The 15,452-nt window shown below is 45.4% G+C and overlaps 2 protein-coding genes across 4 annotated transcripts in view; one reads left to right on the forward strand and one right to left on the reverse strand.

Annotated features, from left to right (window-relative positions):
* VSIG10 (V-set and immunoglobulin domain containing 10) overlaps window positions 1-15,452 on the forward strand; it is a 99,418-nt gene that overhangs the window by 71,487 nt on the left and 12,479 nt on the right. The gene's annotated exons all lie outside the window — the stretch shown is intronic.
* On the reverse strand, window positions 56-12,540 carry RFC5 (replication factor C subunit 5). 2 transcript variants are annotated; one of them, XM_005670675.4, is made up of 11 exons: window positions 12,369-12,540; window positions 10,284-10,348; window positions 9,591-9,727; window positions 7,825-7,904; window positions 7,084-7,157; window positions 5,818-5,977; window positions 4,921-5,002; window positions 4,457-4,586; window positions 3,809-3,886; window positions 2,584-2,638; window positions 56-1,194 (listed from the first exon to the last, which is right to left on the reverse strand). In XM_005670675.4, exons 1-11 carry the CDS (start codon window positions 12,431-12,433, stop codon window positions 1,098-1,100), a joined length of 1,023 nt encoding a protein of 340 aa, XP_005670732.1. In that variant the 5' UTR covers window positions 12,434-12,540; the 3' UTR covers window positions 56-1,097. The 2 variants fall into 2 exon arrangements, 1 of the variants encoding a protein (XP_005670732.1); XR_014826153.1 differs by lacking the exon at window positions 2,584-2,638 and having other exon boundaries at window positions 56-723; window positions 3,207-3,886.

Here is a 15,452-nt window from a genome sequence, read left to right on the forward strand (position 1 = left end):
TGAATGCAGGTTGAACAAGTCAGTGTCTGTAAGTGGCTAAGGAAGGAGTCACTGGTTAACATGTCAAGCTGCTTTATTTTTACTGGGAAGTACACCATCATTAGTGCGGCATAAATGCGCGAGGGTAAACTGCTCCACTTGTACACGAGTCCTAATCCTTTCAGCAGCTGCACTTTAGGGTCAGGCTTACTCTCCTGTGCCCCAGGTTAGACAAGTCATGTTGGATGATCTTTGGCCCCAGTGGCATCAGTTAAAACAAATGTTTTCTCTGCTCTTCACACTACAATTAGGAACCTGCTAGCAACTTCTTCAAGAGAAATAAAAAGGCCAGTTTTTAAAGTAAGAAAGTTGAGTGCATTTTATAAGAGTATAATAGTTTGGGCCAGAAACCCATTAACACCTATTTAAAGTAGATGGAGATGGTGCCACAGATTAGATTTATAAACAGTTCTGGAGAAGTTCTTTTTACCTTGAGTTAGAAGATCCTTGGACCATATTAGATTTGAAAGCCTGATGTTCCAAATGGCATAGGCCAGTTTCCAGTCATCCAAGCAACTGAAAGGTAGAAAGCCTTAATTAAGGCTTTTGCTTTTTTCCTGCCTTATAAAACACAAATGGGCAGTGCAGTAAGAGAGCTGTACATTAAAAATGTTTTGGGAGTTCCCGTTGTGGCTCAGTGGTTAACGAACCCGACTAGCTTCCATGACAACGTGGGTTCAATCCCTGCCCTCGCTCAGTGGGTTAGGGATCCGGCATTGCTGTGAGCTGTGGCGTAGGTCACAGATTTGGCTCGGATCCCACATTGCTGAGGCTGTGGTGTAGGCTGGCAGCTACAGCTCTGGACCCCTAGCATAGGAACCTCCATATGCCACGAGAGCAGTCCTTAAAAGACAAAAAAAAAAAGTTTTATACATTCCTGTCCAAGCACTAACAAACATGGCACTTTTTAATGTCTGCCCACCCATGCCTGGAATTTCCAAAACTGGGAGTGACTGTGGCTTCATCCCATAGCCTGGGCAGCAGTTCATCTGTGACTGAGACCCCTACTCTCCAGTCACTTCTGGGCCTGAGAACTGGCAGTGAATGGTCCTTGGCATCTAGGCCTCTGTGACAATCAGGTCTCGGGTGACTTGAAAGGCGGCAATGAGGGAACTCAGTTGGATCTTCTCATTGGTGCCAACTGAAAGTCTGTACCTAAAAGAAATCAAACAAAAGGTAAGGAGACAATGACAACTGCCTTGACGAGAGAACAAGAGCAATCAGACTGAAAATCTGGCTGGTGGAAGACAGAGGAGGTCACAGATTGGTCACAGAGGAGGTCACAAGTAATCTTGTATGTGTCCCCTAACATTTTCTTTGCTGCCTCATACACTCATTTATAAATTTAGTTCCCAGAGTTCCTACTGTGGCACAAGGGGATCAGTGGCATCTCTGGAGTGCTGGCAGGCAGCTTTGATCCCTGGTCTGGCACAGTGGGTTAGGATCTAGAATTGCAGCAGCTGCGGTGTAGGTCATAACTGCAGCTTGGAACTGATCCCTGGGCCTGTGAACTCCATATGCCACAAGGAAGCCAAAAAAGGAGGAAACCCCCCCCAAAAAAACAAAAAGATTCCTTTAATGCGTAATGCTTAAATTAGTGTTTCTTTACAAAATGAGTTTAGTCAGCATTTCAGAACAAATCAAGGAGAAGTTAAAAACTTATGTTATTAGAAAGAAATCTGATTCCAACTGGGGAGGAAAAATTAAAATTGTTACCAGTAGCAGTGTTCTGAACTTTGTTTAAACTCTACATGGATATGCAAAATTTATGTGATGAGGATTTCTTTTTTCACCTGCAAAATGTATCAGGAGGAATTATAATTGAGATTTTCTTCCTCCCAATTCACTGGGAAGTTTGGTTGCCAAATCTGTGGGTCTGTTGTCTAGCCAATAAAGCAAGACACTGGAATTTCATCTTGCCACCTTTTAAGTGCCCAGCCATTGAGAACAAAATCATGATATTCACAGTGTAGCGCTAAGAAGTGACCTAATTGGTGTGTGTGGAAAGGCAATGATAGCAAATTAGAGTTGGCCTACGTGGACATCTATTTTGAACCCAGTGCTTTTGTCTACTTAAATGATAGCTGCCAGCTTCACTGGGGGCTAATCACTGTGTTTTCTGAACCAGGCAAAGTGGAAAATTGAGTTTATGTTTACTTTCCCCACCATATGCTTTCATATGCCAAAATGCCTTCTTAATAACAGCTGGATAGCTGGTCGTCCCCAAATGACCTTGATGTCTGAACTGAAGGAGGCCTCCCAGATAATGAGAGCATGTCCACAACCAAGGTGGAGCAAGCCTTTGAGGTCTGAGGAGAAGCCTTTATCTCAAATACATAACTGAGTTGTACCTGTCCTTGTGTTTATCCATAAATGTTCTTTAAATAAGCGGCTCCCATCCTTCCCCATGCCCCATTCAGTAATCCCACCCAAATTAGACTAGTATAGGAATGAGTTAGATACAACAGTGAAATTAAGTAGGGAAAAACAAAAACCCAAACAACTCACAAGGGAGGAGAAGAGTTAAAATTAGGAAATACTTACTCAATGTCTGCCATTTTGGTCAATAAATGTATTCGAACTGAAGATGGAAAGTCAACTGGGGGAAAAACAAGATCAAATGAGTGGGGTCTGTCTGTCGCTACCTACTATTTAAGGAAAAAAAATCACAGAAGATCACATCACATAGATAATGCTAATCTTCTCCTGAGGCCCCAGATCTCATCATCACACCTCTAAGGAGGCACAACATGAATAGGTTTTCATGGTTTCTATTCACTCCATGTTGTCTTCATAGGGAAGCCAAAAAGAAAAAAAAAAGCATTCCGAAGTGATCATAAGAAAATGGAAGAGCCGTCAAAAACAGCCCTTTCAGCAACTGGGTCACTCCATAAATTAACTTGTATGTTGAAATCTCAGTTGCCATCCCAATTTTAAAAACAACTGATTTTTTTTTTTTTTTTTTTTTTTTTTTTGGTCTTTTTGCCATTTCTTGGGCCGCTCCTGTGGCAGATGGAGGTTCCCAGGCTAGGGGTCCAATCAGAGCTGTAGCCACCAGCCTACGCCAAAGCCACAGCAACACGGGATCCAAGCCGCGTCTGCGACCTACACCACAGCTCACAGCAACGCCGGATCATTAACCCACTGAGCAAGGGCAGGGATCAAACCTGCAACCTCATGGTTCCTAGTCGGATTCGTTAACCACTGCGCCATGACGGGAACTCCAAACAACTGATTTTTAAAAGTCAGTTCATGCTCAGTTGGCAGCAGATCAGGCAGAGCAGATCACTTAGATCATCTGCTGTGCCCAGGGAGAGGCAACTGAACTGGTCTGGGGTGATTTGTATATACTGCTGAGCTTGAGAACCAGTTCTCTACAGCAGGTAGAACCAAGCGTGGAACTTAAAATTGTTTAGTGGAGACTGCTTCGGTTTTATGTGAAGGTAGATCTTCCTTCCCCCTCTCTCGTTTTGGAGAAAATACCCTTTTACAAATATGAAATAAAATATACTAGCTATTACTGTAAACACAAACCCTTGGAGGACATGTTAGCCTTCAGGAGTTTCTTTCCTCTTTCCCCCCAGCATTTTAGAGGTCAAAGAGCATTTAAACAGTAAGTAAAACTGAAAATGAGGGGTCAGGCTTGTATCTCTTCATTCCTATTTCTTTGCTTCCAAAGTGAAGCCTCATGTTCCCTTTTCAACCACCCTTATTCCCAAAGCATGCAGCCTTCCGCACAGCTTCCCAGCCAGGGAGCGACCCAGGTTACCTCTGTGCACAAACAAGTGTATCTCCGTCAGGATGTCATTTAATGCCAGTCCCTTCAGAGTTTTCAACTCCATAATATCTGAGGAGGAGCAGTTAAGGTAAAGGAAACAAGTTCCAGAACAAACACACTGCAGGGAATTTGGAATCCAAACCCTGATGAATGACTTTTGAAAGTAGGGCTTTTCATCCCAACACAGCTGTTTTCCAATTTGAAGGTACACATGTTGGATCCCAGTTCTTATCTTTCTAGTCTCATCTCCAGTAAGGGCCTGCTGAGAGATACAGCTGTATCTTTGTCCAGTAGAAAACTGAGCCACATGCATTCCCCAAAAGACTGCATCAAGAATAACACTGACCACTTGAAAATGCCTGCATCTCCCATCCCAGGTCTAACTGCTTCCCTTCCAAGTATGAGTGAAATGGCTTCAAGCCAAACCCAGGTCAGGGCCCTTTGGGAAGAACTTTGGGGCACTAAAAACAAGTGCCCATCCCACCCGCAAACATCCTGCTCCCAGAACAGGCTGGAAGGGGGCACATGCAGCCAGCTATCTTACAAGGAGGGTAGAGATGCTGCCTGCAGCCTGAGCTCCTGGGGCCATGGCCAGGCCTCAGGTACTTAAGGCACCGAGCCTGGTCAGAGAAAGGATACTCCTGTAGGCCGTGGTGAAATCCTGATTCAACATCCAGTCTAGAATGTTGGCGATGTCTGACTTGAGTGGGTGCCCTGTGCAGGTGTACACGGTCTCCTCTGTCACCTTCCCAAAGGCCATGTTGGTGCTCTGCAGATGGGGAGAATCCGGCATGGCTGTGGAGGCAGCAGTGCAGCTGGGGGGCGGGCACAGGACAGCTCGAACCGGTACACTGCTGAGGGGCCTCATGGGAAGATGCCACGGCTTGTTGGCTCTGTTACTGCCGCCGAGTCCCTCCCTATCTTTCCCTCGTTTGCAGCAAGTTTTTCAATTAAAACAATGGTGGCAGTATGACTGACATGTTATAAGATCAAGATCTCACCAGTTCCAGATTTCTGAATTAACACACTAGTCGTGTTGTTGCTCATGTCTTGAAAAACTATTCTGAAGCAACGACTAAGGTTTGTGGCAAGTTGTACTGTACCTGCAAAATATTCAGGGCCCTTCGCATATCTCCACTGGAAAGTGTTATGAGCGCTTTCATCCCATCTTCGCTTATATCAACTCTAAAAGGAAATGGCAGAAAGGTTTTAGAGGCCCTGGGAACATAAGCATTCCCCAAGGGAACACGATGGCCTGGGATGATCAAGGCTTTGAAGCAACACAAGAAGAAAAGGTAAGGACGGAGTTCCCAACACTCCCCTGGTCTACAGGATCCAGGCCTCACTGGGGATGTGAGCCTCAAGTTAGCAGTCACAGCTCAGATCCAGAAAGACCCTATTTAGGACCAAGCCCTGCTGTGCTGAGCAAGCAGCTTTGAATTCTGTCCACTGCGAGGGAGAGGGCACTGGCTCTGGGGTCCCAGAGTCGAAGCACCTCCTTTCAGATCAGCAGTAGCTCAGGGTGGCTACTGGTATGGCATGTGATTACACACAATGTGATGTCTCAGACCTTCCCTTCTAGGTACAAAGGGCTAGAAGCATCTCAGCAGAAGGGACTTGGCAGCTGCTGTCTCCAATGATAAAAGAAGAGTAGGAGGGAACTGGGACAGCTTCCAGAGGAGGAGGATGGAATCAAGAGAACCAAATGCATTTTCTTTTCCTTTGGCTGCACCCCCAGTGTGTGGGAGTTCTGGGGCCAAGGACTGAACCCGTGTCATGGCTGTGGCCCAAGCCATAGCAGTGACACCATCAGATCCTTAACCCACTTCACCACCAAGGGAAATCCCCAGTTGACGTGTATGAAGAATGTCTGTGAGATACCAGTCTCTCTCCTGAGTGGTTTACAAACCTTATCACCTTTACAAATGTACCAGCTGGTCGCCTTATACTACACTCAGTCCCCAAGGCCCTCCCCTTGCCCTACTTTCTAACATACTTACTTCTCTTCTTCTACAACATGTTCCAGGCGGGGAACCATGAGTTCAGGAGTCAGGGGGCCGAATCGGAACCTTGTACACCGCGACTGCAAGGCGGGAATGATCTTTGACAGATAGTTGCAGATGAGGCAAAATCTGGTATTTTCAGTAAATTTTTCAATCACTGGCAAGGGAAAAGAAAACTACCTCACATCCATTCGGAGTCTTCAAAGGACCCAGAAACCCAGAGGGTGTCCCTGGAGGGGGTCAAAGACTGGAAATCAGCCACTCTCTTTCCAGACCTGGTGAATGTGTCACCTCCTCAGGACTGTACAAAATGCTTCCTTTTCCATGGCTGGCCACGATTCTGGCACTCTTGCCATGCCATTCCATTAAGATAGGAAACCTAGTAATCCTGTCCTTTGGCATAAAGTTCTGTTTGGCAGATGGATGATGCTCCACCTTCTAGTGGGTGGGGGAGGGGGTGCTTTTTGTGGATTTCCCGGTGGACCTTGTCTCAAACCCTTAGAGCATTCAAGAGAGCGGTAACCCAGATTCAGAGATGCTTGTGACAGCGGTTTCATCCTGTAGCTACCAATATTCACAGGCTGGGACCTGTCCAGACAGACCCCCACACAACATGACGAAGGAAGGCTGCCAAAGCTTCTAGGACCAGAAGATATTCCTCCTCCTCCTCTTAAACATGGGCTGCTCTCCACTCCTCCCCAGAACCCCTAAAGATCTTCTCTCCTAGCTGTTTACTGCAGAATCTTCATGAGAGAGATTAAAAATGTACTTGCAGAGAAATTAAATGCACCAGGCACCTTAAGACTGACAAATCACAGTACACTCTCCCTCCTCTGCCACACCATTCTCTTGGAAAGGGTGAAGTAATGTCAGTTTTCTGAGTGCAACTAAATTTCTAGTATTTGTTCCCTGGCCATTTTGTATCTAAAGGTACCAGCAGCAGAGAGGCCTAGCCCATCAAACAATATAAATGCCCAACCCTAAAACTGACCGTAGTAGAAAAGGCAGATGAAACCCCAGTGTGTCATACCTTAAAGTCCCCAAAGGGCTTATGTCTTTAACCTACTGAGGGGTTACCCCTGATACAGAGATTTTTGTCTAGCTCATCAGGTGGGATACATGGTGAAAGGCATACAGAGATTTCTCTTGGCCAGAAGATGAATAAAAACTTGAAAGAAGCCACGTCCTACATCATGTCTAGAGTTCTTAATTCTTCCAAAGCATGCCTCAGCCAACACTGACACACACAGCAGTGCTCCTTACCTCTCCGCAAGGCGTTCTGGGCATCCTGAGTCATGGCATCAGCTTCATCCAAGATCACTAGTTTAAAGCCCTTCCTAGGAAAACAAATGGTACCACCTAAAGGTTTCTTCCATCTCACTTCGACTTCCAGGCCCAAACCTACACCTTCACATCTGTGCCATCAGGCCCTGTCTCAGAGTTCGTTTCTCTGAGAACTCTGACCAGAGCAGCCACCTGTGGTCACACGGAGCAAACACCCCATCCCTGCTTCAAATCTCAAAGAGAATGAACTCTAATTTCCGTATTTGTGTTAGACTATGTCCTCTGGCACCTCCATCTTTCTTCCCCAAAGGAGCCTATTGTTCCAGTGCTGCTTTCCCCTCCACCTTTACTTAAGCCTGTCTTCTCATCTTTTTCCTTTTTTTCCACCATCCTAGTTATCCACCCTGATCTCAGTTCACTTTGTTTAAATTCAAACTAGTTCATCCAGTTTGATGATGTAACCAGCCCTGTTAACTAATTAAGTGAAACTACTGCTTCCCCAGAGAACTTCTAATACAGATTTAGATAATATTTTACTTTAATATTTCTTACTACCATTCCTGTGCTTTTTCTCTTTTTCATGGCTGCTTTTGACAAAGTTTGCTTTCTTTTTTTTTTTAAACCTTTACAAACTGGCAAAGGAGAGAGTTTTAAAAATTAAACTCTATCATCTCACTGATCAAAATCTTTAGGGGGAGAAATTATGCAAAGAATTCTTACTTAAATATTGTCCTTGTGCTAGCAAAGCTCAGGATTGGTCCCCGAACGATATCTATTCCTCGGTCATCTGAAGCATTCAGCTAAATGTGAAAGAGAGAAGCCAGAATGAATAGAAAACATGTTGGTGTGCTATTCATGAATTACTGTATCTTTTCATCAGTCCTGTTCAGCAAGCTAGGTTTCAAGGTCTAAGGACAGATATGAGATAATCATTAAAAACAAGGTCACAATTATATTTAAGAATCACAACTCACTAGATCATTACTATATATTCTGAAAGGTAAATGACTTTCTTTCCTCCCCTTTTTGGGGACAATCACTGACAAGAGGAATAATTAATTGGTCCGGTCACAGTGAACAGCACTTCTGGCACATGCAGAATGATATAAATTTTAGCTACCACAAGCCAGAGCAACCCATACATTACCAAGTTTTTTAATACATGGAAGTAAGAACACTGGTAGCAGCAAGGTTCCAAGATCTTTAACAAAAAGGTAAGCTAAACTTTTTTTTGTACAATAGACAATATTTAGAATTTCATTATCTAAGTGTATCAATCTAGTCCCCATACTCAAATTCAGTAAATGAAGCAAATTAAATGAAGAGAGATTTTAAAAGGTGCTGGTGAGGGGAGTTCCTGTCGTGGCTCAGTGGTTAATGAACCTGACTAGTATCCATGAGGATGAGGGTTTGATCCCTGGCCTTACTCAGTGGGTTAAGGATCCGGTGGTGAGCCGTGGTGTAGGTCACAGACACGGATCGGATCCCGAGCTGCTGTGGTGTAGGCTGGTGGCTACAGCTCCAATTTGACCCCTAGCCTGGGAACTTCCATATGTCGTGGGTATGGCTCTGAAAAGACAAAAGACAAAAGACAAAAAAAAAAAAAAGAAGGTGCTGGTGAGGTGTGGGGAAACCACAAGGTCTATGTAATACTTCAGAGGCTAATGGAGCCCATCATTACCCCCAGGTCTAAAAGAGTTGGTGGGGAGTGGTGCTGGCACCTGGGGAGGGCTGAGTGCTGTGCCCTCCGGGTGGGGAAGCTATCAGCCTGTGGCGACCCCAGAGCAGGACCAGACATCATTTTCCTTTCCCCAACTCCTGCCAGGGCCCCCACTGGACCCAAACCTCACCAGGAGCCAGAGGGCAGGAGAGCTTGAAGTCAACAGACCTGAGACTTCCAGGGCAAGAACAGGGCGGAGCAACATGGAGAAGGGATTGGGGGTGGGGTGGGGTGGGCGCACAGGAGAGGGCCAGCAACTCAGTGACCATTGAGTGTTTGGGTAAAAGTTGGCAAGAGCAAAGAAAAACACCTAGCCCTACCACTGTCCTCTAGTTAATACCAATCGAGGCCAAAATGTCAAAGAAAAAACTGAACTGAAATATCTTATGTCTGCTTCTTTCCCAACCACCAGCAGAGCAACTAACTCGTAACATAAAACAAAACTAGAAGAAGAGTTCCTGTTGTGGTGAAGCAGAAACGAATCCAATTAGGAACAATGAAGTTGCAGGTTCGATTCCTGGCCTCACTCAGCGAGTTAAGAATCTCGAGTTGCTGTGAGCTGTGGTATAGGTCGCAGACGTGGTTTGGATCCTGCATTGCTGTGGCTGTGGTGTAGGCTGGCAGCAGCTGTAGCTCCGAATGGATCCCTAGCCTGGAAACTTCCATGTACTGCAGGTGCTGCCCTGAAAAAAACAAACAAACAAAAAACTAGCAGAATTAAAAGAGACTGGAGTCCTTAGAGAATAAGAGTAATCCTCCCATTTACCTCCAAGACCATGGAGCCGAATTCCTTATCTTTGTACAGCTGTTTAGCACAGGCCAGGATGGTGGATGTCTTTCCCGTGCCTGGAGGACCATAGAGAAGGAGGTGCGGAAGGCGGTCCTCACTGATAAACTTCTGAACTGAAGATTGGGGAAAAAGAGAGACACTGTCAGTCTCTGAGAGGTGCCTCATTCACCGTGGGCCCTTGAGTTGGGCTGAGTGCACTTCAGTCCTATGTTCAAAGCTGGGGCAGGTTTAGGAATGAAAAATCTGACTCAGGGAGTTCCCGTCGTAGCTCAGTGGTTAATGAGTCCAACTAGGAACCATGAGGTTTCGGGTTCAATCCCTGGCTTCGCTCAGTAGTTAAGGATCTGGTGTTGCCGTGAGCTGTGGTGTAGGTCGTAGACTCGGCTCAGATCCCACGTTGCTGTGGCTGTGGTGTAGGCCGGCGGCTACAGCTCCGATTAGACCCCTAGCCTGGGAGCCTCCATGTGCTGCAGGTGCAGCCCTAGAAAAGACCAAAAAAGAAAAAAGAAAAAAAAAAAAAAAAAAAAAAAAAAAAAGGAAAAATCTGACTCAGTTGTTAAAGCCACATCCTATAAAGCTCAGTCAGATTCTTCAAAGTTATTACTCAGCAGAGACAACATTCCTAGGTCCTGCAGCTAGGATACCAGCAACTGACACATAGATACTTACTAGTACTCAGAATGTCCTGATGAGAAATGAGATCATCCAGTGTCTGTGGCCGGTATTTTTCAACCCTGAAATACAATTTAGCATAGATTACAACATATATAAATACAAGAATATCTTGTTACATGCAAAAGAATCCTTTCATATCCTAACTAAAAGAGGAAGAGACACAAAATCCTTTAACCCAGTGGTTCTCGGAGTTCCCGTCGTGGCGCAGTGGTTAACGAATCCGACTAGGAACCATGAGGTTGCGGGTTCGGTCCCTGCCCTTGCTCAGTGGGTTAACGATCCGGCGTTGCCGTGAGCTGTGGTGTAGGTTGCAGACGCGGCTCGGATCCTGCGTTGCTGTGGCTCTGGTGTAGGCCGGTGGCCACGGCTCCGATTCGACCCCTAGCCTGGGAACCTCCATATGCCGCAGGAGCGGCCCAAGAAATAGCAAAAAGACAAAAAAAAAAAAAAAAAAAAAAAAAAAAAACCCAGTGGTTCTCACCAGGGGCAATTTTGTCCTCCAGCAAACTCCTGATAATACCTGGAGACATTTTCCACTGTCACAATTGGGTGAAGGATGCTACTGGCGTCTAGTGGATAGGCACCAGGGATGTTGTTAAACATCATACAATGCACAAGATAACTCCCATGCCCTCCCTCAACTCCAAACATCTGGCCCAAAATATCAGTAGTGTTGAAAAACTGCTCTAATTTCACCTTTCCAGATGTCTGCCTAAAACCTCAACATGGATGGGTATCTAAAGTTAATCCAAAATTGAACTCATATCCAAATATAAATCAACAGATGAATGGATTTAAAAAAATGGTGGTATATCCATACAATGGAATATTATTTGGCAATAAAAGGAAATGAGCTGCTGATATAAGAAAAAAGCCAGTCACGAAAGGCCATTTATTGTTTGATTCCATTTATATGAAATATTCAGAACAAGCAAATTCACAGACAGAAGATTAGTGGTTGCCAGGAGATGAAGGAGTGGGGAATGGGGAGCCACTGCCAGTGGGTATGGAGTCACTTGGGGGTGATGACAGTAGGATGGTTACACAACATTCTGAATGTACTTAATGCCACCTAATTGTACAGTTTAAAATTGTTACAAGTGTAAATTTTATGTTATGTATTTTATTATGACTAAAACCAAACATAACTTGTTATTGGAAACAAAAGAAATTTGAGTTTTCTGAAGTCAAGCCAAATCCCATCAGTCTTTAAACCATGAGTTGTAGAAGTAGGATGGTTAAAAGTGCAAGTTCTGAATCTGGACCACCTGGTTCAAATCCAAACCTATTTCCCAACTCTGGACCTTAGGCAAGTCATTTAACCTTTTGGTAAAACGGGGATTAACAGTACCTACTTCGTAGGGTCTTTGTAAAGGTCAAACTGTAATAGGGTGCCCGCTAATCTGACAAAATCATCTAAAGAAAACTTAACTAGGGGACTTTTTTTTTTTTTTTTTTTTTTTGGTCTTTTTTAGGGCCGCACCATGGGAATATGTTAATTCCCAGGCTAGGGGTCAATGAGAGCTGCAGCTGCCAGCGCAGGGGACAGCCACATCAACGCAGGATCCGAGCAGCATCTGCGACCTACACCACAGCTCACCACAACGCGGGTTCCTTAACCCACTGAGCGAGGCCATGGATGAAAACCTGCGTCCTTATGGATACTAGTTAGATTTGTTTCTGCTGTGCCACTATGGGAACTCCAGCACTGGTACTATTAATCTTCTAGTTTAGAATTTGACCAGTAATCGCATGGAGAGAATATTTTGGCAAGAGAGAACATTTTGCCACGGAGGCCAGTGCAAAGTCTGGGAGACACGGGATCGAAGCCCTGTGTTGTCACTCAGTCTTCTGGCAACAGGAAAGAGGGCCAGTATGAGACATGGGGGTGCGGGGTGAGGGCAGCTGGGAAAAGTTCTAAATAGAATGGAGCGTGACTGGGAAGTTGAGGGTGTTAAGGCGCGCAAGTCTGTGGGCGGCGGGGCGAGGTCGGGCTGAGGACCAGCCCCTTGACCACTCCGGCCTCCGCCTCCCCGCGCGGCCCACCCCCTTGCCTGCGGCAAACGGTCCTCGACCTACCAGGGCAGGTTCCTGATCTTGGTTGCCTCGGGCTGCTGCTGCTGCTTGTGCGCTGAGGTCTGCATGATGGGGTGATGAAGGTGTCCAGGTCCAGTGACGCCGTCTCGTCCCTCAGGGGCCTGCCCCGCGAGCAACCGCGAACCTGGCCCCGCGACCCTAGAGCTTAGAGTTCGCGCGCAAAAGTAAGTGTCGCGATATTTAGCTGCCTGCTTCCGACTTCCTCCGTTGGTCCCGCCCCCTCCCCGTTGCTAAGGCCCCCGTTGCCGGGTTACTAGAGGTGCCCGCAGCCCGCCTAGCTCCGACTCCGACCTCCTAGCTCGAGTTGTGCTGTCTCTGACGCGGTTCTGAGCCTAGGGGGACAGGGAGCAGGAGAGGGCAGACCACCCGCTGCGGCCGCCTATCGTCATTACGAATTAAAGTCTCACAGCCAAAGCCAATTGCAGCCATAAACTAAGTTCAAACACTTACTGTTCAAAGGCACAGAAAGCTGCCAGCGCAAAAAATCCTGAGGAAAAACCACTCCCAATTGACAAGGCCAGTTCTTGAATATAGATACAGTATGAAAAAAGACTCGAAATACTTTTGGCCCCAGAGCTGGGAGGTGAAGTACTTCAAATTGGAAAACAATTACAAACAACTCCATTCTGTCTCCCAGACCTATGTCCCTCGCCCAACGAAATTTACAGAACCGACCTCCAGGAATGAACAAATAAATAGGTAAATCACTCCGGTTAGATTAACTTGTATAACTAGAAAGGCCTAGTTAGTAAACATACAGGACAGGGTCCCTTTGATCTCATATCAAAATGCTAGTATTTTTTTCTGAGGTGAGGGGATTTTGTTTTCTTCTATTTTGCTGGTCTGTATTTCCCAGAAATGAGTGTGTATTACATTCATAATAAAGTTTTTTAAAAACGTGTGGAGGAGTTCCCACTGTGGGGCAGAGGGTTAAGGATTGAGTATTGTCTCTGTGGCCACTCAGGTTCGATTCCTGGCCTGGGAACTTCCATATGCTGCGGGTGCAGCCAAAAACAAAACAAAAAACATGTTGCAAAAGACAACAGTTCTGGGAAGAGATGAGTGGCCTGGGATCAGAATTGTTCTGATTCAGGGAGTTCCCATTGTGGCTCAGCAGTAATGAACGTGACTAGTATCCATGAGGAAGCGGGTTTGATCCTTGGCCTTGCTCAGTGTGTTAGGGATCCCGAGATGCTGTGAACTATGGTGTATGTTGCAGATTCAGCTAGGATCTGTCATTGCTCTGGCTATGGGAAGACCTGCAGCTCCAGCTCCCAATCGACTCCCAGCCTGGAAACTTCCATATGCAGCAAGTGTGGCCCTAAAAAGAAAAAAAGAAAAAAAAGTGTTCTGATTGAGAATTAGCTGCTTTGGGCATCTTACTCCTTCACTGCGGCCTGTTTTAGGAGCAGAGTAGAGGGACAGTGGGCAAATATACAATGGCATTTATGGCTTCACCCTGGCCCCTACTTGAGGAGTCAGAGAAAGGGGGTCAGATGTGGCTTGTGATATGACAGTGCCCTAATCTCTGCTTCCTCCTAACAATGGCTGTGCAGATTGCCAGGATGCAACTTTTTTCCTCTAAATTCTGGGCAGGTTACTTCTCTCCTCATCCTCATCATATCTACTCCAAGATGGTTGTAAGGATTAGATGAAATAATCTAAGTAAGCATCCAGTGCATTCCACCTTCCTCTCTCCTCCCCTTCCAGCAGGCTCTCCACCATCCTGCTCTTGTCGCAGATATTTTCTTTCAAATAAAACCTAAACAACTGGTGGGTGTGACTATGCCTTGGAGAGTTAATTTTATGTGTCAACTTGACTGGGCTAAGTGATGCCCATTGAGCTGGTGAACATTATTTTTGGGGTAAGACTCTGAGAGTGTTTCTGGAAGAGATTGGCATTTGAATTGGTAGATTGAGTAGAGCAGACCACTCTCACCAATGCAGGTAGGCATGATCGAATCCATGGAGGGCCTGAATAGAACAAAAAAGGTGGAGGAAGAGTGAATTTGCTCTCATTCTGAACTGGAACAGCCATCTTCTCCTGCCCTCAGACATCAGTGCTCTTGATCCTCAGGCCTTTGGTTTCATACTGAATACACCACCAGCATTCCTGGGTCTTCAGCTTGCAGACAGCAAGTCATGGGACTTCTTGGCCTCCATAATCACGTGAGTCAGTTCCTGAGATATTTATGTCATGTAAATATCTAGATAAATATCTAATATACAATTTAAGTATAAAATATATAGTACATATAATATATATAATAATAAATTAATATTTATTACATAGTACATACTATAAAATATTTTAAAGCTACAGAAATATAATATATAGTATAAATATAAATAATATTTAAATATACTCATTACCACATAAATATAAATACAAATATAAACATATATAGACACATATACTATTGGTTCTGTTTATCTGGCAAACCTGATTCAAAAAGCTGTAACTTGGGAGTTCCCGTCGTGGCGCATGGTTAACGAATCCGACTAGGAACCATGAGGTTGCGGGTTCGGTCCCTGCCCTTGCTCAGTGGGTTAACATCCAGCGTTGCCGTGAGCTGTGGTGTAGGTTGCAGACGCGGCTCGGATCCCGCGTTGCTGTGGCTCTGGCGTAGGTCGGTGGCTACAGCTCTGATTCAACCCCTGGCCTGGGAACCTCCATATGCCATGGAAGCGGCCCAAGAGATAGCAACAACAACAACAACAACAATAACAACAACAAAAAGACAAAAGACAAAAGACAAAAAACAAAAAACAAAAAACAAAAAGCTGTAACTTGAGCTTTATTCAGCTGCCATGGCCAGAGCCATGCTGCTCAGGGGCCTTTGCATTAGAAACATGATGCCACCACCTCCTTGAGCTGGAAGATGCAAACAAGACTGGACCAAGTTCTCATAAAACTTCTTGTGCACCTGCTGTTCAGTTAGCTTGGAGTGCATGATTCTTCTGTGTGGCCTTATATTATGTATTTACAAGGTCAACAATTGTGTGCCTCCACCAGTGCATTGTAAGCTTACTGAGAGGCAAGGCTTCCTCTCCACTGGATTTCCT

The sequence above is a fragment of the Sus scrofa genome, chromosome 14, assembly GCF_054392235.1.
Source record: "Sus scrofa isolate SSC_HxYL_T2T_F1_AM1 chromosome 14, Sscrofa_HxYL_maternal_Yorkshire_Landrace_v2.0, whole genome shotgun sequence".
NCBI classification, from domain to species: Eukaryota; Metazoa; Chordata; class Mammalia; order Artiodactyla; family Suidae; genus Sus; species Sus scrofa.